At 43.6% G+C, this 24,173-nt stretch overlaps 1 protein-coding gene across 1 annotated transcript; it reads left to right on the top strand.

Moving 5' to 3' along the window:
* The first annotated feature begins 7,673 nt into the window (after nucleotides 1-7,673).
* On the top strand, nucleotides 7,674-19,740 carry LOC130532507 (IgGFc-binding protein-like). The gene is made up of 21 exons (XM_057045188.1): nucleotides 7,674-7,721; nucleotides 8,210-9,421; nucleotides 9,502-9,773; nucleotides 9,865-10,441; nucleotides 10,556-11,154; nucleotides 11,229-11,796; nucleotides 11,916-12,181; nucleotides 12,256-12,594; nucleotides 12,693-13,266; nucleotides 13,393-13,592; nucleotides 13,703-13,844; nucleotides 13,946-14,274; nucleotides 14,353-14,926; nucleotides 15,016-15,614; nucleotides 15,905-16,472; nucleotides 16,565-17,163; nucleotides 17,240-17,807; nucleotides 17,889-18,087; nucleotides 18,229-18,609; nucleotides 18,707-18,993; nucleotides 19,700-19,740. The coding sequence occupies exons 1-18, from the start codon at nucleotides 7,676-7,678 to the stop codon at nucleotides 18,083-18,085; spliced, it is 8,229 nt and encodes a 2,742-aa protein (XP_056901168.1). The 5' UTR covers nucleotides 7,674-7,675; the 3' UTR covers nucleotides 18,086-18,087; nucleotides 18,229-18,609; nucleotides 18,707-18,993; nucleotides 19,700-19,740.
* Nucleotides 19,741-24,173: the final 4,433 nt, after the last annotated feature.

Raw genomic sequence — 24,173 nt, 5'->3', positions numbered from 1 at the left:
CTTTTTCCCTTTGTTATGACTTTGCATGTAAGTAGATGGTAGGAATACTTGGCCCAGACTGGTTAGGCTAACTTCACACATTGTTTGGTTTTATTTGTCAATTAATTAATGAAGGTAATTACTGTTTTACCTCCCACATGTTTATTTTACAGCTCATCTGTGTCCTCAGTTTTTCATATACAATAGCTGAATAGTCTTCCTTTTGTTCTGACATCAGACTCTGGGACCCTGTGAGGAAGGATGCCAGTGTAACACTGGGTACCGTCTTGATAGTCAGGCTTGTGTACCAGTCGACCAGTGTGGCTGTTTTAAGGTTAAGACCAAATTTAAGGTCATAATTTTTTCCCTCTGCAAAATAATTTCCAAAATAACTTCCTTTAAATTGAAACCAAATTCTAGTTTAATTCAGGTTTCATAGAGCAAACTGCTGCAGAACTGCAACCTGTGGGCCTCCGACTGTCTGTGCTCAATAGTCACGTCCTCCTTATAGTCACGAATATCCTTTACTGGCACCTTCTTCTCCTATTAGCAAAACAAATGTGGATGTTGTTGGTGCACACCTCTTTGAAGATGATGATTGTACTCTGAGGACACGGCTAAATGAAACAATTTCTGCAGGTGTTTACTCTGAGGGCGTCTCGGTCTACAGTGCTCATAGACGTGAACGGTGCATTTGCTCAGCGTCATAGCATAATCAATCCTAATTCCTTGTGTAAAAAGTGCATAATTGATAAGTGAATGATGCTGAGACCGATATTTACAGAGCCTTAAAGTCCTGTTTGTTTTTCTGTGACGAACGTAAAACCTGTTATGATAATTTGCCAGTTGGCAAGAAAGGAAATGCAGAAAATCATGCAATGATATAATTTCAGAGGTGACTTGACAACAAACTCACTACAAGCCCTGTGCTTCAGATTGTCGGCTGTATGGACCCCAGGGGAAATTCCACGGGAGAAACTCCACTTTCAGGTCACCAGACAACTGTGGCCAGCTCGGTTTCTGAGAGGTCATCTGTCATTCTGCTCACTGTTCATGTGGAATGGTCTGCAAAACCTTGCAACACAAGCAGATGCGTCATCCTGAAAAGGTCTTCACCTGTGTCATTGTTAATGGGTTGTATTCCATAACCTTTCAATAGGAATCACTTTAGCTTTAAAGACAGTTGTGTTTATTCAGTGGTTCTCACCAAGTTCAACTTAATGAAATGAATGCTATTACAATCACAATTTCTGATGCTAGCTGCGGTAAATTTCTAAAAACAAATTTATTTATTTATAAATAGCTTTTTCTTGAAACTCTTTTACCCTTTTTTTTTTTAAAAAAAAGGTGCATTGATTTTCAATCCAAAATTCTACCCACAGATGCGTTCTAGATTCTTCATATTATAATGGATGTTATTCAGCCCTCTACACTTCCATTACGTCTTATGCAGCTGCTTGTCAAGCTGCTCAACTGCCTGTCAGCTTTGGAGAAGGGGTTTCCTTTTGTGGTGAGTATATGAAGTAGTATGAGAAATTTGTTCTTGCAGTTGTCTATAAAGAATTCAATGTCCTGTTAGACTCTCTACTCCTAGGTATCTCAAGGAGGGTGTAAGGCAGAGGCGTCAAACTCAAATACCCAGTGGGCTAAAATTTAAAACTGGGATAAAGTCGCGGGCCAACATTGATATTTATTGAAAAAAATCTTCCTCCAGCTATAACACTGAACCTTTTGATTTGGACCCAGACTACTTTTGCTAAACAACAACATTGAACAAGCAAAGCTATACGATATATAATTTAGTATTGCACACATGCAAAATTCAAATTAAAAAAACACATCACTGGCATTCATTTTTAAAATAAATATTAAATATTGTATGCCTCTCCTCCGTGAACCATCACCTTATCGTGGTTGAGGAGTTTGCGTACCCTAATGAGCCTGGGAGCTATGCTGTCCGAGGCAGACCCTGGTAGGGTCTCACAAGGCAAATTGGTCCTAGGTGAAGGGTCAGAGAAAGAATGGTTCATAAGACCCAACATGGTACAGCACACAGGGAAGCCGCGTACCCGGCCCGGAGGATTACCGGGGCCCCACCCTAGAGCCAGGCCTGGGGCTGGGGCTTGATTGCGAGCGCCTGGTGGCCGGGCCTACGTCCATGGGGCCCGACCGGGCTCAGCTCGAACCAGCTGGGCCCGGTCTCACCAGCAGCCGGTGAGGCTATGGAGGAAGACTTTCGGTCGGCACCGAGAAGATTCTGGCAAACTGTCCGGCGCCTTAGGGGTGGCAGATGGCAACTTGCCCACACCGTGCTAGGTGTGCGTGAGGTGCTGCTGACATCTCCTGGGGCAATTATCTGGCGGTGGAAGGAATACTTCCAGGAGCTCCTCAATCCTACCAACACGTATCCTCAAGGAGGAACAGAGTTGGAAGACCAGGAGGTGGACCATCCAATTTCCGGAGCCGAAGTTGCTGAGGTTGTGTAACAGCTGCCTGGTGGCGGAGCTCCGGGAGCGTATGAGATCCACCCGGTGTATCTTAAGGCTCTGGATGTTGACACAACATCTGGATGTTGGCTGTTCTGGTTGACACACCTCTGCAACATTGCGTGCACATCGGGGGCAGTGCCTTTGGACTGACAAACCTTGGTGGTGGTCCCAATTTTCAAGAGTGGGGACCAGAGGGTGTGTTTCAACTACAGGGGGATCACACTCCTCAGCCTCCCCGGTCGTGGAACCACGGATCAGCTCTTTACCCTTGCTGGGGTGCTTGAGGGGAGTTGGGAGTTTGCCCAACCAGTCCACATGTGCTTTGTGGACTTGGAAAAGGCCTATGACCAGGTCCCCAGGAGCATCCTGTGGGGGGTGATCTGGGAGTATGGGGTGGATAAGGGCTGTCCAGTCCCTGTACCGAGCAGGAGCTTGGTCCAGATAGCCAGTTGTAAGTTGGACTCATTCCCAGTGAGGGTTGGACCCCGCCAGGGCTGCCATTTGTCACCGGTTCTGTTCATAACTTTTATGGACAGAATTTCTAAGCGCATTTCTAGAATTTCAGGAAGTGGAGGGTGTTGAGTTCTGGCAGCAGGGACCTCCAACAAATGCTGGGACGGGTCGCAACCAAGTGTGAAGCGGCAGGGATGCGGATGAGCACCTCCAAGTCAGAGTCCATGGTCCTCGCTCAGAAAAAGGTAGAGTGCCTTCTCCGAGTCGAAGAGGAGGTTCTGCCCCAGGTGGAGGACTTCAAGTATCTCGGGATCTTGTTCATGAGTGAGGGTATGATGGAACGTGAGATCGACAGGCGGATCGGAGCGGCGTCAACAGTGATGCAGGCGCTTGACTGATCTGTCATGGTGAAGAAGGAGCTGAGCTGGAAGGTGAAGCTCTCGATTTACCGGTTGATCGACGTCCCAATCCTCACCTATGGCCAAAGAACAAGATTGTGGATACAAGCGGCTGAAAATGAGTTTCCTCCGCAGGGTGGCCGGGCTCAACCTTAGAGATAGGGTGAGAAGCTCGGACATCCGGGAGGAGCTCGGAGTAGAACCGCTGCTTCTCCACATCGAAAGGAGTCTGCTGGGGTGGCTCGGGCATCTGGCCAGGATGCCTTCCGGACGCCTCCCGTTAGAGGTGTTCCGGACATATCCCACCGGGAGGAGGCCTCGTAGCGACCCAGGACTAGGTGGAGGGATTACATCTCTCGCCGGGCTTGGGAGCAGCTGGGGGTCCCCCCGGAGGAGCTGATGGATATGGCCGGGGAAAGGGATGTCTGGGCATCCCTCCTGAAGCTGCTGCCCCCGCAACCCAGATTCGGATAAGCAGGAGAAAATGAAGCAAAACAAATATTGTATGTCTCTTTTTATTTGCAGCCTTCTGAATTAAATTTCAACAGTAATCTTTTTCCAATGTAAGCTAATGTAATGCAAATGTAATGTCTTTTTATCTCTTCTACTTTCTAGCACCTTTGAATCATGTCCAGCTGCTTGTGCTTGTCTTGGTGTTGCATTTTATAGTGCCATCTGATGTTGTCCTCCTTGTAACGCACATTGGCTCCACATACAAGACAGACAGGTCCGTCTTTTACATATCTAAATAGATATTCTGCCTACCGCTTGTCCAGAAAGGTCCTGTTTTCTGCCTTTCTTTTTACCAGTTTTCAGCTGATGTGGAGTGTGGATTTTTACACCAAAACACCTGCAGAGGATTGTGGTATTTGTAGTTTTAGCACATGCATGATAATACCGGTGGGCCAGCTCTAATAGTCAATTGGTATGGCTTCGCAGGCCAAATATAATATACAATATACATTGCGGGCCAAATTTGGCCCACGGGCCACAGTTTGCCACCTGTGGTGTAAGGGGTTGCACCGCTGGGGTGTCGCTGGTGGAAATGTGCTTCCAAAAGTGTACCTGCGAAAGTAAAAATGTAACCTGCAACCTCATAAAAAAGCTGTTCAGAAAAGTGGGGGGTTACAGTACAAGGAATGTGCCCAGTGTTTGTCAGTTTTGGTTGTATCACATTTGAATGCATTGGTTTCAGCTTTTCTGCCAAGAGTATTAATAGTTTTATACTCTTGTTCAGCTTGAAAAAGGATGAAAATAGTGTTTTTTGTTCAATAGACTAATATTTCAACTACCCCCAATTGCAGTCATCGCTGACCCAGAAACTCAATGGAAAATGATTGTAAATTGCACCATTTGTATTCATTTGAGGGATTGAAATAACTTGCAATGTAACTTAGTTCTGTACTTTAAGGTGAACTTAAAGTTCAGAAGAAACGTATCTTTTGACAATGGACAAATTGAAGCATCTCAGTTTGGCAGAAGGCTTATTATGACCACACACTATGGGCCTGACCGCATCAGCCTGGGCAAATGTCTTGACAGGTTACATTCGAGTCATGCTCTGCTCCATTGCATCTCAAAAGATGGCTGTTGTGATGGTTAACTGTGCCATCATGGGAATGTGTTTAATCCTGGCATGTGTGTGCCTTCTAGTCAGTGTGGGTGTGGCATCCATGATCTAAATTTCAAGGTAAATATGCAAGGAAAACAAGACACCAACAATTGCATGACACATTATTTATAGAGGTAAATTCAGGTTAGCTATTACAACTCTAAAAATAACAAATGGAACATTATACAATCATGTTTATGAAAAAAACATTTACTTGGTTTAAGCTCCAGTGTGGACCAAACAGGGAAGGTGTCAGGACATCTTCAGAGCACAACCGAGCTACCCTGGCACAAGACACACTCAAATGCTCACACAGGGCCCTACATGTTGCATGTTGACTTCAACATCATTGCTGTGCAGACCATTTTAACTCTTCTCTTTTCTCATTGACAAAAATTGATAATGTTATCATTCTCAATCATATAATATATTAAATATAAAAGTAATTTCATCAACCAAGTGTCATTTGAATTCCAGATTGCAATTCCTCTCAAGGTTGTGACAACAATGTCATCAAAGGCATTCAGCCTTGTTAGAATAAAAATTACATTAGATTCAACTGTATTGCCATTGCACACATCGGAGGTTCAAGACAACACAATGAACAGTTATTTTTGTGCATGCTACATTGATTACCAGAATGTTATTTCATTTTATTTGCTGCAGTAGATAAACTGCTGTCTTTCATAAAGTATGTCAACTGTAAATTGTTATTTTGAGAGCTTATATGAGTCTGGTAGTCAGGTAAATCAACAACCAGGTTAGTTTTCTTAGCATTAATTGGTCCAATTCAACTATCCACCCATTTGGTAAGCATACCAGGCTTGGTCGGAATTTTCCCAAGAATCTCGAAAATAAATACACGTATAACTATAAACATAAGTGGCACCTGAATTGAATTTTGAAGTGCTTGAAATATTAAGGACATGAACAAAACACATCTTAACTTTACAGTTTACCTTCTCCACTAAAAACCCTAAAAATAATACAACAAAGAACTTACTTTGAAACAAATAAAAAACTTCACACGCATATACATATGCCCCTATGAACCCACAAACGTGTATTCATACCTTGTACGCTGATACTTGTGAACATCATTCAACAATACAAATGGTGATTATAAATAAATTCAGACTGCAGCAACACTGAAAACATGCAACCACATTCAAAAAAATCTGCCTTCTAACCACCCATTGAACCTTCCACAAGTGTGATCTTGCAGGCAAAGTTTGTCTTTATGATTGCTTATTTTTTGTGTACAACTGTGGCTACATATATGGTGTGTGTGTTAGGAATAGTATATGTCTGTGTAATATGTGTATGCCTAGGTTTGCCACTTGGTGTACTGATGAGTAAGACCGGGACAGCATAACCCCACTATACTAAACCAGGCACAGGGCCACAAACAGCAAAAAGAAAGAAAACCCAATGACCCTGGCCAGCCAAAGCAGACATAAGAGCCAGTCTGTGGACAACCACAATCCCATCCTGCAGGGCAAAAAAGCAAAGGGGGCCCGAAGAGGGCCCACGCAGCAAAAGGCTCCAACACCATGTGATTAGGGGCACACACACCCCTCCCTCCCAGAATCAGGACGCCCCAGGCATAGCCATCGCACACAATTTGGAGTGGGCCACACTCATAATCACGGCCATTCACAAGGCACTCTCACGTGTGCTCTCACACAATCATTCCCCCCTCACACACACACTTATCATGCATGCCTATGTATACAAGCCCACACAAAACTGGGCTACAGCTAATTTGGTCTTAAATGGACAGTTTCTGTGGGCACTCTAGAGCACGGAACCCCAAACCTCACCAAGAGTAATGGGCACACCAATCAAGATGGTATTTCCACCTCGGCACAAGTGGAACCACCCCCCTCCAGCAAGGACAGTCTAGGCATCTCCACTGGCCTGTGGAAATAAATTGTTCTTGTGTGTTTTTGGGCTGGCATACAGAACCTGTAGCACCTTCCAGAGGGGAGGAGAGAGCAAAATGAATCTGGGATGTGATGTTTGCTGATATTTTAGACTGTGGTCCTCATTGTCAGAACAGGTGCTGGAGAAGTGGGTTCCTGGTGTAGAACACTACCTGGCTGGACTGTATCAGAGGTTCCTGGATGTTGAAGGCATAAATGTTTTCGACTTGAATCCAGTTAGGTACCTGTAGAACATCATGTATCCCTGTATCCACCCCTCACCCCCTGGCTGTCCAGTAGGCTACTGATTCCAGTGTAGGAAAACTTTCATCACGACTGTGACTCACATGCTTAAGAGGCTACATGCACACTACTGTGCTTCATAGAGTCTTGAGGAAATTGAGAAGCTGGATTAACATGTGATTTCAGTTTTTCACTTCATTTTTGAGTTATTCTGAATCCAAAATTTAATTCTACCTACATGCCTTTATTTGCAGTCCACATCAAACATTTACAATAAGCAGTTCCTATAAATGTTTCATGAATACAAGCATTGGTGGGTGTGGTGCGTCAAAAACAGACTGATGTTGTTATTGGCCATCAGACCAATGTCAACATCCAGCAGGACCTGTACATTCTACCTTAATTTGTTTAAGAGGATGGGAATTTGTCATGGGGGGTTGGTTGTGTTTTTGTACACTATAAAAGGGCTTCTGCAAAAGCATCATCTTTGACACATCCCTGCAGGTAAGCACTGTTCGTCCTGGGACTCATTTAGTTTAGAAAGTACTCTAAAATCAAACTTTCTGTCTTTCAGCCATGAGGACTCTGTTGCTCCTGTGTGCTGTAGGTGCTTTACTTTGCGGTACGTATTTTTGATCAAATTGATTTGAATCAGTGTTTGATCTGTCCAGAATTTAAAAGTTGCAGTTAAAATGACCTTTGCTAGACACTTGTATGGATTAACCAGGTAGGTTTATAATTGAGGATTTCTAGAGAAGAAAAAAGGCTTATCATCTTAACTGAAACTTATTCTTGTTTCACATCACATTTAAATTGAGCTTCCACTGAGATGTAACTGCTTTACTGAATGTAGCTGAGGTATACATGCTGATTTTTAGCAACAAAAGGCGCACGTAGTGATATTTTCACTCATCAATTTCAGTTGAGTAAAAAAGCCAGTGATTTCTAATTATTACTTTAAAATAGTTGTAGGGAGTTGTGTTTGTTTCTTTTCTTTCTAATGTGTGCAATGTTTCCCAAGGATTGAAACAGTCTAATCTGTTGTTTCAAACTTTTCATCATCAAGATTTTACTAAGCCTCTGTTTTCTTTTTATCACTCTATACAACAGTTCCATCTAATGCTGGATCAGCGGGACGGGAGTTTGTCCTGTCCTTCTTGATGAACTATAGGTTCGACAATAAAGCTCAACTTCAGCTTTTCATCACTGCTGTTCAGGATCATGCCAAGGTCACGGTCAAAACTTCACTCTCAAACTTCCAGCAAGAGAAAACTTTACGTTTAGGAGAAACTTTCACTGCCTCTATCCCTTCTTTCTGTGAATTAAACAACTTCAGGAAGCCTCAGTGTTCCGTTATAGTTGAATCCTCAGCTGATGTGACCATCACAGCCTTGAACTATAAGCCGAGAACAGCAGATACCTCTGTGGTGTATCCCACCACAGAATGGGGTAAAGAATACTATGTAATCACCCCTAGTAACCTGCCCAGTAAAGAGTTTTCTATAACAAATGGAAAAGACAGCAACACAGTGAATATTTTCGCAGCAAGCCCCTTTAGATATAATGGAAATGTCTATTATAAAGGCTCTACACTGTTGCTTAAACTCAAGCCATATGAAAGTGTACTAATTGTGAGTCAAAACGACCTTACTGGAACCAGAGTTTCCTCTAACAACAACCTTGCTGTTTTCACAGGTCACACATGTACCAGAGTCTTGTATTTGTACTGTAATCATGTCTATGAGCAACTACTGCCAGTAGATAAGTGGGGCACCACATTTTTTGTGCCTCCAGTCACCTTACAGACTAAATATGACACTGTCTATGTCATGGCCTCTCAGCCCACCCAACTTAAAATCGGTAGTTCCAGACAGGACACTATGAATCTTGGTGCCGGAACATTAAAACAGTTTAAAATTTCCCAAAGAAGCCCACTGTACCTTCAAGCTAGTCATGGAATCCAGGTTCTCATGATGTTCAGTGGTGCACAAAAAGGATCTACCATCTATGACAATTTTTTGATGTCCGTGCTCTCGACAGACAAATACTGCTCCCATTACTCATTAAGGTTTATAAAAGATTTTGACAATCAAGCTCTGATCGTGGTGCAAAACATGGCTGTGCCAAAACTGAGATTAGATGGTAAACCCTTGCCTCAAAATACAAAGTGGACACAATTTCCGGGGACAGAATATCTTTGGACGCAGATCGACTCCAATAGGGGAAACATTCTTTCCAGTTCTGGTATCCCCTTTGCCCTCTACAGTATAGGATTCTCTAACAGAAATGGTTATGGTTCCGCAGGACAGTGTGTTCAGCCAGGTAAGGTGCATGCATGCAAAAAAACTCCCATACTACTCATAAAGATTAAAGCTAACAAATTGTTGATGTTAATCCTCCAGGAAAGCCAGAAATCCCTCAACAGCTCACTACTTGCTGGGCCATGGGAGACCCCCACTACCATACCTTTGATGGGCGACGCTTTGACTTCATGGGAACCTGCACCTATGTCATCGCTAAAACCTGTATGGCGGATGATAAGCTCCAGGGCTTTGAGGTCCTTGCCGAAAACGAGAACAGAGGAAGCCTCAGGGTGTCATATGTCGGTGTGGTCACAGTGAAGGTTTATGGTATCACCATTACAGTTGTTCGGTCCGAAAGAGGTCGTGTAAGGGTAAGGATTTTGTGTTCTTATACAGAGTGTCTTTCTAATAGCTTGATGGTATGTTCATGACTTCAATCTTTTTTTTTTTTCAATTGTACAGATTGACAACAGCCTGTGGACTTTGCCAATAGCCTTAAACAACAATAAGCTGCTATTGTCTCAAAGTGGCCGTTCAGTGCTTATTCAGACTGATTTTGGTCTGACTGTTCGATACGACTGGAACAATCGTCTTTTAGTCAGTCTGACCGAGTCTTATGCTGGAAAGACTTGTGGGCTCTGCGGCAACTTTAATGGAAACCCCAATGATGATTTCACAACACCCTCTGGCACCCAGGCTAATGGGGCAGTGGCCTTTGGAAGTAGCTGGAAGGTTCAAGGGATGGGTGAAAAGGCTCACTGCAGAGATGACTGTGTGGGCGGGTGTGACCACTGTGAAAACAAAAACATGAAGCATTGGGAGAGTGATACTTTTTGTGGCATCATCACACTAAAAAATGGACCATTCAGTAAATGTCATAGCACCATTGACCCTCAAGTGTATCTGGAGAACTGTAAATACGATGTGTGCATGGCAAAGGGCAGTCGACATTTTCTTTGCAACGCTCTGGAGGACTACACTGAAGTATGCCAAACTGCTGGAGTTCAGGTCCAAGACTGGAGGAAAATGTCCAAATGCCGTAAGTAATTTTAGAACAGATGGTGCTTGAGAACTTACATTTTTAATTCCTTATTACATCACAGTTAATATTTGCCCACATATTCTCTAAGACTGTTCTCTTTCATCCCTAAAGATGTTACATGTCCCGCCAACAGCCACTATGAACTTTGTGGTAGTGCCTGCCCAGCCACATGTTCTGACCCTACTGCTCCCTCCAAATGCAAACTCCCCTGTGTTCAGACCTGCACCTGCAACAAAGGCTTTGTGCTGAGTGGAAACCGCTGTGTGCGAACTAATAACTGCGGCTGTACCCATGAGGGTCGATACGTTCCTTCAGGGGAATCATTCTGGGCTGATGACTCGTGTCGTCGATGGTGTAAATGCAACCCAAGAAACCGAAAGGTGGAATGTAAGGATAAAAGCTGTAAGGCAGGGGAACAGTGTAAGGTGATCAAAGGCGTGAGGAAGTGCCATGCATTATCTCAAAGCACCTGCCATTCCAGTGGTGACCCCCATTACATGACCTTCGACAGGAAGAAGTTCGACTTTCAGGGTACATGCGTATACCAGCTAGCTGCACTCTGCAACAACAACACCGAGCTGGAACAGTTTGAAGTGCGGGTGCAGAATGAACACCGCCATAATAAAAGGGTTTCTTTCACTAAGTTGGTAGAGGTCAAAGTGTATTCACTCAGCATTATCATGACAACAAGCTACAAGGGCAACATTCTGGTAAGAACACAATCTACTGAGTACTGTCTAAAATTTTCGTAATACTTTGATAATAAAAGTGATTTTATTTCCAGGTGAATAACGAGCTGGTTAACTTGCCTGTCACACTGGATGAAGGGAGAATCTCTGTTCAGAAGAATGGCTTTATTGCTGTGGTCACCACGACCTTTGGCCTCAAGGTTACTTTTGACTGGCGTAGTCGGGCATCTGTGACACTGCCAGGCACCTATGAGGGAGCTGTTTGTGGGCTCTGTGGCAACTACAATGGCAAAAAACCAGATGACCTCATTCCAAAGAACGGTGACAAACCTGTTCCCGCGTCAGAGTTTGGCAACAGCTGGAAAATCGGTGAAATCCCCGGTTGTGTTGGTGGCTGCAAAGGGGTCTGTCCTAAATGTGACATCAACCAGAAGATTCAGTATGAACAAAAGGATTTCTGTGGCATCATCAAAGATCCCAGTGGACCGTTCCGTGAGTGCCACGCTAAAGTGAGCCCAGCGGAGTACTTTGAAGACTGCGTTTTTGATGTTTGCATGTTTAAGGGAAGAAAGGAGGAGCTGTGTCAGGCTGTTACATCATACACAGAAGCTTGTCAGAATGAAGGGGCCAAGGTGTTCAACTGGCGAACGAGTCAGTTCTGCGGTGAGAAATGCTTTCATTTCCATATAAGATATTTTATTGCTATTATTTACAACAATACTTGAAAAGAATGAGGTAAAACATACTTATCTGAGGTCTGTATGCTTTCCTTTTCTGTATAGCAATGAAATGTCCACTCCACAGCCACTATGAACTATGTGCAAATGGATGTCCAGCTTCCTGCATGAGTCTAGTCTCTCCTGTAGCCTGTGATTCTGATTGTAAGGAGGCCTGTTCCTGTGACGACGGGTACGTTCTCAGTGGAGATGTGTGCGTTCCCTTGTCGCAGTGCGGTTGCCTCTATGACAACAAGTACTACCGTACTGGCCAAGTGTTTTATCCCAATGGACAGTGTCAAGAACAATGCAAGTGCAAGCAAGGTGGAGAGGTAATGGACACCCAAGTAGAGATTTTTGCTTTGGAAATGTATATATACTCAAGGGATTCTAATCATTTTCTTAGGTTGAATGCAAGGACTTTAAATGTGGACCAAATGAGGAGTGCAAGATCGTGAAAGGCATCCACAAATGTCACCCAGTTGGCAAGGGTGTGTGCCAAGCCTCTGGTGATCCTCACTACACCTCTTTTGATGGGCTAAAGTTCGATTTTCAGGGGACATGCACTTACACCCTCTCCAAGAGCTGTGGGTTAGAAGGAAGCAACCTGGTGGACTTTTCCGTCAATGTTGAAAATGTGCGGTGGGAAAGAAATAAAAGAAGAGTGGTGTCTGTCACCAAAATGGTTGCTGTGGAGGTTTACGGCTTCACTCTGATCATGAAGCAAAAGACGTCAGGCATCCTGGTGAGAAATTTTAACCATTTTGAATGCAGTATAGGATATGAAATAATCTTGAATGTTGTTATATATGATTTTCTGTGATCTTTATTGATGTCTTGCAGGTAAATGGAGTGCTCAGACATCTTCCTTTGAATCTGAATGAGGGAGCTGTTAAGATCTACAAACAAGGCCGACGTTACATTGTCGAAACAGATTTTGAGCTTATCGTCACATATGACCTTGTGTATCATGTGACAGTCACCGTACCTGGTAACTACCGGGATAAGGTCTGTGGTCTGTGCGGCAACTTCAATGGCAATAAAGGAGATGACTTCAGAGATTCTCGAGGCATAATTGTCAAAGATGTGAACTCATTTGGAGCTTCATGGAAGGTCAAAATCCCTGGAGCAGTGTGTCTAGATGGCTGTAAGGGAAAGAGCTGTCCTAACTGCAAGCCCCCACTCAAGGCTTTATTTTCAACATCCACCTACTGTGGCATTATGACAGCACCCAACGGCCCTTTCAAAATCTGCCATGATAAATTAGACCCCAAACCATATTTTGACGACTGCATCTTTGATGTCTGTGCTTCCAACGGGGAAGGAAGCGCTCTGTGTGACAGCGTAGCAACCTATGCCTTCAGTTGTCACAAGGCAGGTGTGGACATCAAAAACTGGCGGACAAAATCATTCTGTCGTAAGTTCTTTGGTTAATTTCCCCATTATTTGTGAAAACAATATATTGTTGTTACACTACTTTGTAAACATAACCACAGCATCTGGCTAAAAGATATTTTTCCTCTTTTGTGAATGTTTATTTCAGCCATGAAATGCCCAACAAACAGTCACTATGAGGTTTGTGCAGACAACTGGGAATTAACCTGCCCGGGCCTCACGGACATCGTTTTTCCCACCCCTGAATGTACAGAAGGCTGTGAATGTAACGATGGCTTTTCGTTTAATGGAGAAACATGTATTGAAGAAAACAAGTGTGGCTGCTTTGACAATGGGAAAAGTTACAAGGTAAAAATCAACATTTGGGGCATTAACACCAAAACCCACATCCAGACAAAAACAGAGCTGTGTGCAGACCTGTTTGCCCTCATTGCAATGCCCCTGCACTATCTCTGCAGCCTGGTGAGGTGATGTACGAAGAAAACTGTGAAGAAAAATGTACCTGTCAGCCAGACAAAGGCCTCGTCTGTGAACAACATTCTTGCCCTCAGAATACCAAATGCATTGTCAGGAAAGGAGTTAGGGCATGCTACCACACAGGTAAGGCAAAACAATTCTCAGCTGACAATTCATATATATATATATTTTTTTAAGAGCAACTGTATTTAATCATTCTAATGTCTTGCATGTATCTTTTAAAGATCCCTGTGAGGATGTCAAATGTCGGATCAAGGAGAAGTGCCGCGTTGTGAAGGGAGAAGCAGAGTGTGTACCCGTGTACACAGGCACCTGCTGGGCCTGGGGTGATCCCCACTTCCACACATATGACGGTTACAATTTTGACTTTCAGGGCACATGTAATTATGTCATGTCTGAGACTTGCGGGGACTTGGATGGACTTGTTCCCTTCTCTGTCACTGAAAGAAATGACAATCGGGGCAACAAAGCAGTCTCTTATGTCAGGGAGGTACATGTTTCTGTATATGGCTACTCCATCACCATCCGCAAGAACCAAGTTGGCAGGGTCATGGTAAGCTTTTACTCTGAAGTGTAAAGTGATCGAATATTCAAGCATTAGGAGTATTATGTACATTTCTTTTCCCTCCAGGTGGATGGGCAGCTTTTGAATCTTCCTGTGGAACTCGGTGAGGGTAAAGTGTCACTGCTTCATAGGGGGGGCCGTGCAGTGGTGGAGACAAATTTTGGCCTGGTCGTCTCCTATGAGTGGAGGTGGCACCTGGTCATCAAACTGCCAAGCAGCTACTACGGCAGTGTCTGCGGTCTGTGTGGGAACTTCAATGGTAACCATGCCGACGAGCGCCTAGACCCAGCTGGTAAAGCAGTCCCCTCAGTAATAGAGTGGGGCAAAAGTTGGCAAACACCTGACCAGGAGAAAGACTCTCCCTGCTCCGTATGTGAGAAAGATTGCCCTACCTGTAACGAAAACATGCTTCAGCGCTATCAGACTGAGGCGTTCTGTGGTGCTCTCACTGCTAAGAATGGATTGTTTAAGATTTGTCATAAGAAAGTGGATCCACAGGCCTTCTTTCATAGCTGTGTGTATGACATATGCTTGAATGATGGGGATAAAAAGATGCTGTGCCAAGCACTGGCCTCCTACACGAGCGAATGCAATGACAAAGGAGTAAAGATCACAGGCTGGAGGAAGAAGTATGGCTGCCGTAAGTATTTACAAGACGCTCAGTTTCATCTTTCACCTCATGCTTTACATTTATTTTATTTCTACCTTTATTTTTTTTCTTCTGTTCAGCAATGAACTGTCCACGTCATAGCCATTATGAAGAATGTGCCAGCCCGTGTCAGCCGTCTTGTCCATTTCCTGATGAGCCCGTGATTTGTACCCTTAACTGTGTGGAGAGCTGTGTGTGTGACAAGGGTTATGTTCTCAGTGGAGGTGTCTGCGTGCCTCAAGAAACATGCGGGTGCTCCTATGAGGGCCGCTACTACAAACCAGGCCAGCGCTTCTGGGCCAATGAGGGGTGTAGTCGTCTCTGTGAATGCGATACGACCCTGGGTCTGGTAAAATGCAGCGAGGCCTCCTGCTCAGCCAAGGAGGTTTGCACCCTGGTAGATGGACAGAGAACCTGTGCAGCCACCAGTCATGCCACGTGCTCAGCCTCGGGTGACCCGCACTACCACACCTTTGACGGCCATAGGTTTGATTTCCAGGGCACGTGTGTGTACCAGCTAGTGGGGCTGTGCTCCAGGCAGGAGGGTCTGGAGCCTTTCAACGTGACTGTGCAGAATGACCACCGGGGAAGCACGTCTGTGTCGTTCACAAAGACTGTCAAATTTTACATTTACGGCATCACCCTGACCCTCAGCAGACAGTACCCCAACAGGATTCTGGTAAGAGGGGGCTGAATGTATAGTGGGGATGAAGTTGTTAAATAAAAAAATATATTTATTTTGGAAGAGGAAGAAATGTCCCACAGCAATATTAAAAACAAGACAACTAATTCCAGCAAGTTAATCATAATGTTGTCTTTGTTGTCAAATTCTGATATTCCTGTGCTTTCCTGTGTCCTAAGATGTGTGCAGTCATTTAAATGCAATTAGCAGCATGGATTAGCATGGACAACAAATGGTTGAATCGATAATCTTATGGCATTTTCTTCCTTTCCTTCTCTGCTCTCCAGCTTAACGATGAGCTTGCTTTGTTACCACTGGAATACAGTGATAAACTGAAGGTGTCCCTCAGCGGCCGGAAGGCTGTGGTGAACACAGCTGCCGGCATAACCGTGACTTTTGACTGGCAGAGCACGATGCGTGTTACTTTACCCAGCAACTACCAAAGCATGGTCTGTGGTCTCTGTGGCAACTACAATGGGAAGGGTCAGGATGACATGTCCATGCCAAACGGTCAGACCACCACAAACAGCAACAAGCTCGGGGAGAGCTGGCAGGTGGCCCTGACACCAGGCTGCTCGACAGCCTGCCAAGGCGCACACTGCCAGGAATGCTCAGAAGAGCAGAAAAGCAAGTATGAGGCCCAGCGTTACTGCGGAATTATCACTGAAAAGACTGGATCTTTTAAAAATTGTCACAAGCAGTTGGACCCTGGTCCTTTCCTGAAGGACTGCGTCTTTGATGCCTGTCAGTATCATGGCCACTTTGCAGCAATCTGTGATGCCATTCAAACTTATGCCTCTGCCTGTCAGAATGAGGGAATCACCGTTGATACCTGGAGAAGAGAGGACTTCTGTCGTAAGTTTGACTCCTTTCTGGTCTCAAGATTATGATGCCTTGCATAAAAACATCGCTAAATGTTTCTCTTATCCATCTCTACTTATTCACAGCAATGACATGTCCAGCTAACAGCCATTATACTCTGTGCGCTTCGGCATGTCCAACAACTTGTTCCAGTTTAACCTCTGATAAAAAATGCCACAAGGCCTGTATAGAGGGGTGTGAGTGCAACGATGGCTACCTGCTAAGCGGAGATACCTGCGTGCCTGTGAAAGACTGCGGATGCTCTTATGAGGGCCGTTACTACCGGAAAGGAGACATAATCTATCCTGACTCTCAGTGTGAAGAGAAATGTGTCTGTGGCGAGACGGGTGACATGTCTTGCCAAAAGAACAAATGTCTCAAAGGGGAGACCTGTAAGCTTCTGAATGGAGTTAATGGCTGCCACCCCATAAAGCACGACAAATGTGTAGCGTCTGGTGACCCTCATTACATTTCCTTTGATGGAAGACGCTTTGATTTCCAGGGTACCTGTGAGTATGTATTGGCAAAAACATGTGATATCGACCCAAACTCCCTGACAGCATTCACAGTCACCCAAAGAAATCAGAGATTTGGCAACGGAAAAGTGGCTGTTACCAAGACGATCACTGTGCAGGTCTTCGGTTATGAAATAACCATCAAGCAAGGAGTGCCATGGAAAGTCAATGTGAGTTTCAGACCTCTTCAGAAAACAGTTAGTCCTGAATGACTGTTACCTTACCAAAATTCTCTTTTCTTTTCAGCTGAATAATGAACTCGTAAACATTCCGCTCTCCCTCGATAACGGCCGTGTGCAAGTCACCCAACAAGGCCAAAACATAATTGTCCAGACAGACTTTGGGCTCAAAGTCCTTTACAACACAGTCTATTATGTTGAAGTGATCGTGCCCTCTACATACCAGGGGAAGATGTGCGGTCTCTGCGGTAACAACAACAACAATCCCAGTGACGACTTCAAACTTCCCAGCGGCAAAAACACAAGAGATGTCGATCAGTTTGGGAAATCGTGGGCATTGGACCAACATACCGATGAATGTGGAGGGTGTGGCAAACAATGCCCAGTATGTCCAAAGGCCAAGGAAACCTTGTTCAGTAAACCAGACTCATGCGGCATTATTAGCGATCCTAAAGGGCCGTTTAAAGCCTGTCACACTGAGATTAACCCTGAGCCATATTTGTCTCATTGTGTTTTTGACGCCTGTGCAACGGGTGGCAACAAAGACACACAGTGTAATAATATCATGGCCTATGCGCTGGCATGTCAGGGGGCAGGAGTACAAATTGAGCCATGGAGGACCACCTCCTCATGCCGTGAGTTCCGTCCAACAACATGTTAGCTAAGCTGTCGTAACACATTCACTCAGCATCTTACGATGTTCTCTTCTCTCGTAGCTGCTTCCTGTCCTTCAAACAGTCACTATGAGCTGAGTGGCAGCACATGCGGAGGGACCTGCGCTAACTTTATAGGCCAGTTGCTTGCTCTGAAAGAAGATTTGAAGGGTGCCAGTGTGATCCTGGCTTTGTTTTTGATGCTAACAAATGTGTTCCCCTGGAAAACTGCGGTTGTGTATTTAATGGAAGATATCTGAGGGTAAAGTTGATTTTTAATTATTATTATTATCACCATTGCTGCTGTAACTATTCTTTTAGACTTTCTAACTATTCTGTTAGAAAAACAATATAATATATTCACTATATTCTTTAAAAATGCACAACACACAATGTTTTCCAGGTGGGGGAGTCTGTAATATGCAGCAAGTGTAGCTCTAAGTGCACTTGCAAGGCCTCTGGGATGACCAGTTGCCAAGAGGTATCATGTGCCAGTGGAGAGGAGTGCAGTATAAGAGACGGGACCAGAGGCTGCTTCATCAGACAGAAGAAATGCAGCATCAGCAGAAAGGGCCACATCACATCCTTCGATGCCATGTCTGGAGCAATAGCCAATAATGGAGCATTTGAGCTGGCATCCCTGTGTGATGAGAGTAACCAGCAGTGGTTCCGTGTGGTGGTGGACATTAGGGTCTGCAGCACAGGGTCATCCCCCACTGTCGCCATCTTATATGTTTTCTTCAAAGACACCACTGTGGCAGTGAACAGTCAACACGTAACCTGGGTGAGAAGTGCCGGGAGCCTTTAAATAGATGCACAAAACGGTTTCCAAGTGTGCTTTTTCGCTCATGTTTCTTTTCCTGGTTCTTTGTCTGATTCAGGTAAACGGCAAGAAAGAATATCTTCCCAGCAAAATGGCTAATGAACTTTCCATCCAGCTCTCAGTAGACACTGTGGTCATTGATATAACTCCCGCTGTGAGGGTCACCTACTCCAGGGCTCAGGAGGTTACCGTCATTGTCGACGGTACCCTGACCAATAAATTGTGCGGCGCCTGTGGCAACGGCAATGACGACCCCAAAGACGACATGCAGACCGCAAATGGAAAAGTCACAAACAATGTGGCTGAAATTGTGGCCTCCTGGAGGGCCGGGGACTTCTCTAGATGGTGGGTCATTTAATCACAGTGGAAGAATTCCAACATTTTGTGCCATGAAACATTCTTTATTTTGTGGTCCCATCACAGTTACCTTTTAAAAACTGCAACTCTGGGACTTTGCTTTAACCCTTCCCGTCCTGCAGATGTGTTGAACCTCAACGTTGCCCTTGATCGTTCAAGCATTGATTTAATTTGACGCAGAACTAATCGAGTACGGATCAGAAAGAGATGGGATGGCGTTACATCTATCCAAGCACTTGTTCTCTTTACAGCAAGAACAAGATGAGGAGTCCATAGAGTCCTTTAAAAAGAATAAGAATGTGGCTTTTAATTGTATTTGGTCCAATTTAATTAGGAAATTCCAGAGAATCTCCCAAGGTAATTACTGATTAAAAACGGGTAAAGCTGACAGCCATGGCCATAAAATGCTACCAAGCTTGTAATGCAATCATTGTTTGTCCTCCAAGGACATTTAAGGTTCATGGGGTGCAATATTAATTTCCAGGAAGTTCCATGTTCACATTTAAGGCAGTCCCTCTGAGAGAGGAGTTTAACTATACGCTGTTCTGTTTAGTTAAGACAGCAGGTAACACCAATTTTTCCCCAGAACCTGCTCTCCTTCCCAGAATCTCTCTGCTTCTTCAGTCAGTTGGGCCCGAGTGACTACAAATTTATTTTGTAAAAATGTCTAAACTACCGTTTCTTTTCATTCCAGTGGTCTGTAGAGAGACTTCGAAAAGAGCACCTGGGAATAAGGTAAAAATTGAAGTTTTTTTTCTCCAGGAAGCAACTGATGGTTCTCCTAAAACGGTTGCACAGACTTGGCTTACATTCCTGCTTTTTTTCCCTCGAACAGAAAGAAGAGAATGAACTCACTCAGCTCAAGTTTCTTGTCTTCATCTTCTCGTAATCACCATTTTTGAAATTGTTTTAGCTTATTGATTCTGCTCATTTCTATCATGACCTGGGTTAAAGGAGCCCATTTGTGGCCAACATCTATTAGAGGAGGAGGACATTATAACACGCATGAAGTTCTGTCCAGTTTCATTTTCTGGGTTTCCTATGTCTGTTACCACATTTTCATGCTTATTTCTTTAATTCTAATCAAAAACGTTGTGAATCAATAATAAAGAAGCAAATTAAATGTAGTGGCGTCATTAAAATTTTGGCTGCTGATGAGGAGTGGAGGGGAAACACTCACGCAAATTCCATGAAAGTTCTTCCTGTCAGCAGTCTGGGAAGATATTTTGATCAGAAGATGATAAAGATTACACTGCTCAGCTCCTTTGTGTGAGAATCTTTCCGTTTCTGGATGTAGACAGAGTTCACTAGATCTCAGTGACACCCTGGTGACCATGAAAGAGCCCCAGTTTTCTGTCCACAGCAGCTGATTTAGCCATTTCCCCAAACCCGTTGATGGCACCTGTGCAGCAGTGTGCAGATGAGTGAGTTGTTCACCTCTGCACGGTCAGTTCTCAGAATACACGCACATTCTTGAATACAGCTCAGAAATATCTTTGTGCTGCAGTGGAAAATGAAAGAAAATTTGACATTTCATAGAAAGTTTTCTCTGAACGTGCTCAGCAGGAAGTATGAATCAGTTACTTCAGCAGGAAGTATTAGTTACTCCTCTGCGCACACACACATCAAAAATCAGTGGCACCTTTTTTTGACCCAATGTTACATTACGGCATTAGTAATAATACCACAATGTAACATTGTAAAGCCCCTTTTGCACTGTTCAAAAATCCTGTGTTGTTCCAGACTGACGTAGGTCTTTTCAGCAATCCGAAAAGTTGTTGAGGCATTTCTTTCCACGTCGAATGACCCTGCAAGCAACCTGGGAAATTTGCAGCTTACTTGCAATATGAAAGTCGTCCCGCATTGACCTGCTAAAATTACCCGCCTGCTTTACAAAGTTTTGGACCACTTCCATAATATTGGTCTTTCCGTTGATCTCCCTGGGATGCACATAAATGAAGTACATCATGCTCAGGGAAATATCCCAGATCGGGGATTTGGGGATGCACTGGAAACGTGGAAGGAGATTTGGTGGGCATATTTCCAGCATTTTGAGGGAAATGGTTATTTATGGCAACGTTGCTAGCCTGTTAAAAAAGCGGGAAGTGTGGTGCATTGAGTGTACCTGTGAACTTTGCAAATGAATCTACGGCCAATCAGCCCAGAGAATCTCGAGCCCTCTATAGTTTTTTTTACGTTCAAAAACTTGCCTCCTCATTACCTTGCAGTGTTCCCGCACACTTAAATGTGTAATGGTGATGTCAGTGTGATGACATATGAGAATAAAGCCACGAAAAGGCAAATCAATTTGTGTTGGAAAATCCAGCATCAACCAACTAAATTCAGTTTGAAAGCAGGATAAGGAATGCCTTCAGGTTAAGGAGCACAAACACCATCTATTGGTACAAAGGGAACTACAGTTAAAAACACTGCCTGGAGACACGCAGACGTAAGGTCAAACAGAATATATGATGATCAAATAATCTGTACAATACAACGGAGAACCCAACAGGGACGTTTTCGCATGATAAAACTAAAAAAAAGATATGCTTCTAAAAAGGCATCACTAACACACTCACACGTTATGCCCTCCTTTGTAGGAATTGTAATAACATTGTAATAACATTTGTGCTTGCCCTGGTTGCTCATTGCTCCACAGCTGCAGGAGAATGTGCTGCTCACTGTGCACTGTTTAGAGACACTGAATGTGGGACTGTGCACAAATTTTGTGATTTAAAATGCCTTTGTGGGCTCTCATGTGCTCATATGTCATGTGTCTTATGACAGAGCTGATGTGTGTATAACAGAATATAAAGTCTCTAAGCCCCCCAACAACCAGGCCAAAACATTACCAAAGAGTACTGAGAGTGAGACAAGACCAAGATATTTGGAGCTGGAAACACCTGCTTGTGGTGGTTCGATGCACGGCAATGATGCTACACAATGAGGAGAGGAAACAAGGAAGTGGCAGGCCCAGAAGGCCAATGGCCAATGTTGATGCTTTTCCAACTCAGACGAATAAATATAAGTTATGATAAAGCTTTCTTAAAAAAGCTTTTTTGGGGTGTAAGACCTGCTCTGCCCCGCGGCCTTCATCCCATCTGACCAGTGTGACCATCATCATGAAGTCATAAATCTACACTTTACGTCTTGAACTCTTTCTGTTTTATTCCATTTTCAAGCTGTGATTTTCCAATCTGAGAAGATTCATCAGCCTCATTTTGCTTTTGAAGCTGTGATATTTCAACCAGTTAAGTTTTGACCTGTCAGGATCTAGGACTTTTACACTCAGCCATGTCAAACGTAACGACGACATACTGCCAAATTTGGTGATGCAGAGAAGCCAGCAAGACTTCAATTTGTTAATCTGACTATGGAAATGTAGTCCACTAAACTGGTAAAGAGTGGTAATTCACCGTAACACAAACTACGTCGTGAAAGAATGCAGTTTGGAGGAGCGCAATTGTTTGTGGGTTAGTAAGAAGAAGGAAAGAAGCACATAAATGGAAACGAGAGATTTTTTTTTTCCTAGTTTGGATAACTGCAGTCGATAAATGTACACAATTCAATTAATCTTTGTTTATTTTGTGCCTGTTGCAATCAAAATGGTCTGTAGGCACTTTACAGTAACCCAGGACCTGACCCCCAATAAGCAACAGTGCCAAGGAAAAATGGACCAGGATCATATGGGGGGAGCCTCTTGATGGTCATCTGGGCAGAGAAGGAGAATTGTGTGTGTGTGTGTGTGTGTGTGTGTGTGTGTGTGTGTGTGTGTGTGTGTGTGTGTTTGGGAGGGGGGGCAGGTAGAAGAGAGAATAGACCTAAATCATGGAAATACATTAATGACAGCAAGTTGTCAATATAAGAGCTGAGTGGCTCAGTGGTGTCAGAGGTTGGCAAGTCAGTGCACAGCTATGAAGTCAGTGATACCTTTAGATGGATTACAGCACAACTTCACATGGAGGGCACAGAACTCCATCACATTACTCAAAATGTGCTTGTTAAAACACTACAATAATTCATCTCTGCCTAGATATAAACCACTGACTTTGCCACTGACGCATTTGGTGTGGGGTAAAATGTCCATGGTACCGCTGCATCGGTGGGTGAATGTTGAGCAGGTTCTCTTTACACAGTGTTTGCTTGATCTACTTTGATGACATCACAGTCTTGCGAACACGGTCTCTGCAGAACCCCTGGGCACTCAAATGATTAGGGTGTGGATCCAAACTTGGCCCAATGTTTAGGTTACAGGTTTCTCAGGAATGTGTTAATGAATTGATGGTATCTTGGGCTTTTGTTTCCTTTGTAAGCTTTTCTTTGTTCAGGCCACGTGGTGAGATCCCAACACATTGACAGTTTTAAAATTTTCAAGTCTTCTCTTTTCACAGTGGATCTAATGGATAATGTTAATGTTCTCAATCTTGTTCAATATTAATTATAAAATCAAGTTAAACAACAACCATTTGAATTTCAGATTGCAATTGCATTGAAAATTGTGACAACAGTGCTCTCAAAGATATTTAACATTGCATTCTCAGAATAAAGTTTAGATTAGATTAAACTGTATTGCCATTCCAGTTATCAAAGGTTCAAGGCAACGGAATGAACAGTTACAGCTGTCTATGGGTGTCCTCAATTATTTATGTGTATAATACATTGAGAACCAGAATTCCAGTTATTTCATTTTATCTGCAGCAATAGATGAACTGTCTTTTATGAAGTCTGTCGACTGTTAACTGTTTTGAGGGATTGTATGATTCTGGCAGTCAGGTAAATCCAAAACCGGGTTAGTTTTCTTAACACTGATTGGTGACATTAAATTCACCACCCATTTGGTAAGGATACCAGGCTTGGTATCCTTAGCAAATGGTAATATAGGTACCTATATATGGTACCTATTATATATATGTACCTATGTACCCATATATGGTACCTATATATATGGTACCTATTACCAAATGGTAATAGGTTTGCACATAAGTGGCACCTGACTTTTGAAGCACTTAAATAATCAAGAACATGAGCAAAACACATCTTAACTTTAGTGTACATTTGATCAATGACATTGCTGCTCTCATTCACCCTTTTACTTATTGCTTTTGAACATTTGACCGTCAACAGGAGTGCCATTATTTGAGCCAATATTTGGGGGATACTCCCTTTTT

This window comes from Takifugu flavidus, chromosome 10 (assembly GCF_003711565.1).
Source record: "Takifugu flavidus isolate HTHZ2018 chromosome 10, ASM371156v2, whole genome shotgun sequence".
In the NCBI taxonomy this organism is placed as follows: domain Eukaryota; kingdom Metazoa; phylum Chordata; class Actinopteri; order Tetraodontiformes; family Tetraodontidae; genus Takifugu; species Takifugu flavidus.
The sequence above is the reverse complement of the archived record's forward strand: the minus strand, read 5'-3'. Positions and strand labels throughout refer to the sequence as shown.

What these genes read in the sequence shown, in the direction of transcription:
- LOC130532507 (XM_057045188.1), top strand. Translation starts at nt 7,676, where the DNA reads ATGAGGACTCTGTTGCTCCTGTGTGCTGTAGGTGCTTTACTTTGCG. An exon ending in AGGACAGTGTGTTCAGCCAG is followed by an intron (nt 9,422 to 9,501) that starts GTAAGGTGCATG and finishes TTAATCCTCCAG; the next exon opens with GAAAGCCAGAAATCCCTCAA. An exon ending in CCGAAAGAGGTCGTGTAAGG is followed by an intron (nt 9,774 to 9,864) that starts GTAAGGATTTTG and finishes TCAATTGTACAG; the next exon opens with ATTGACAACAGCCTGTGGAC.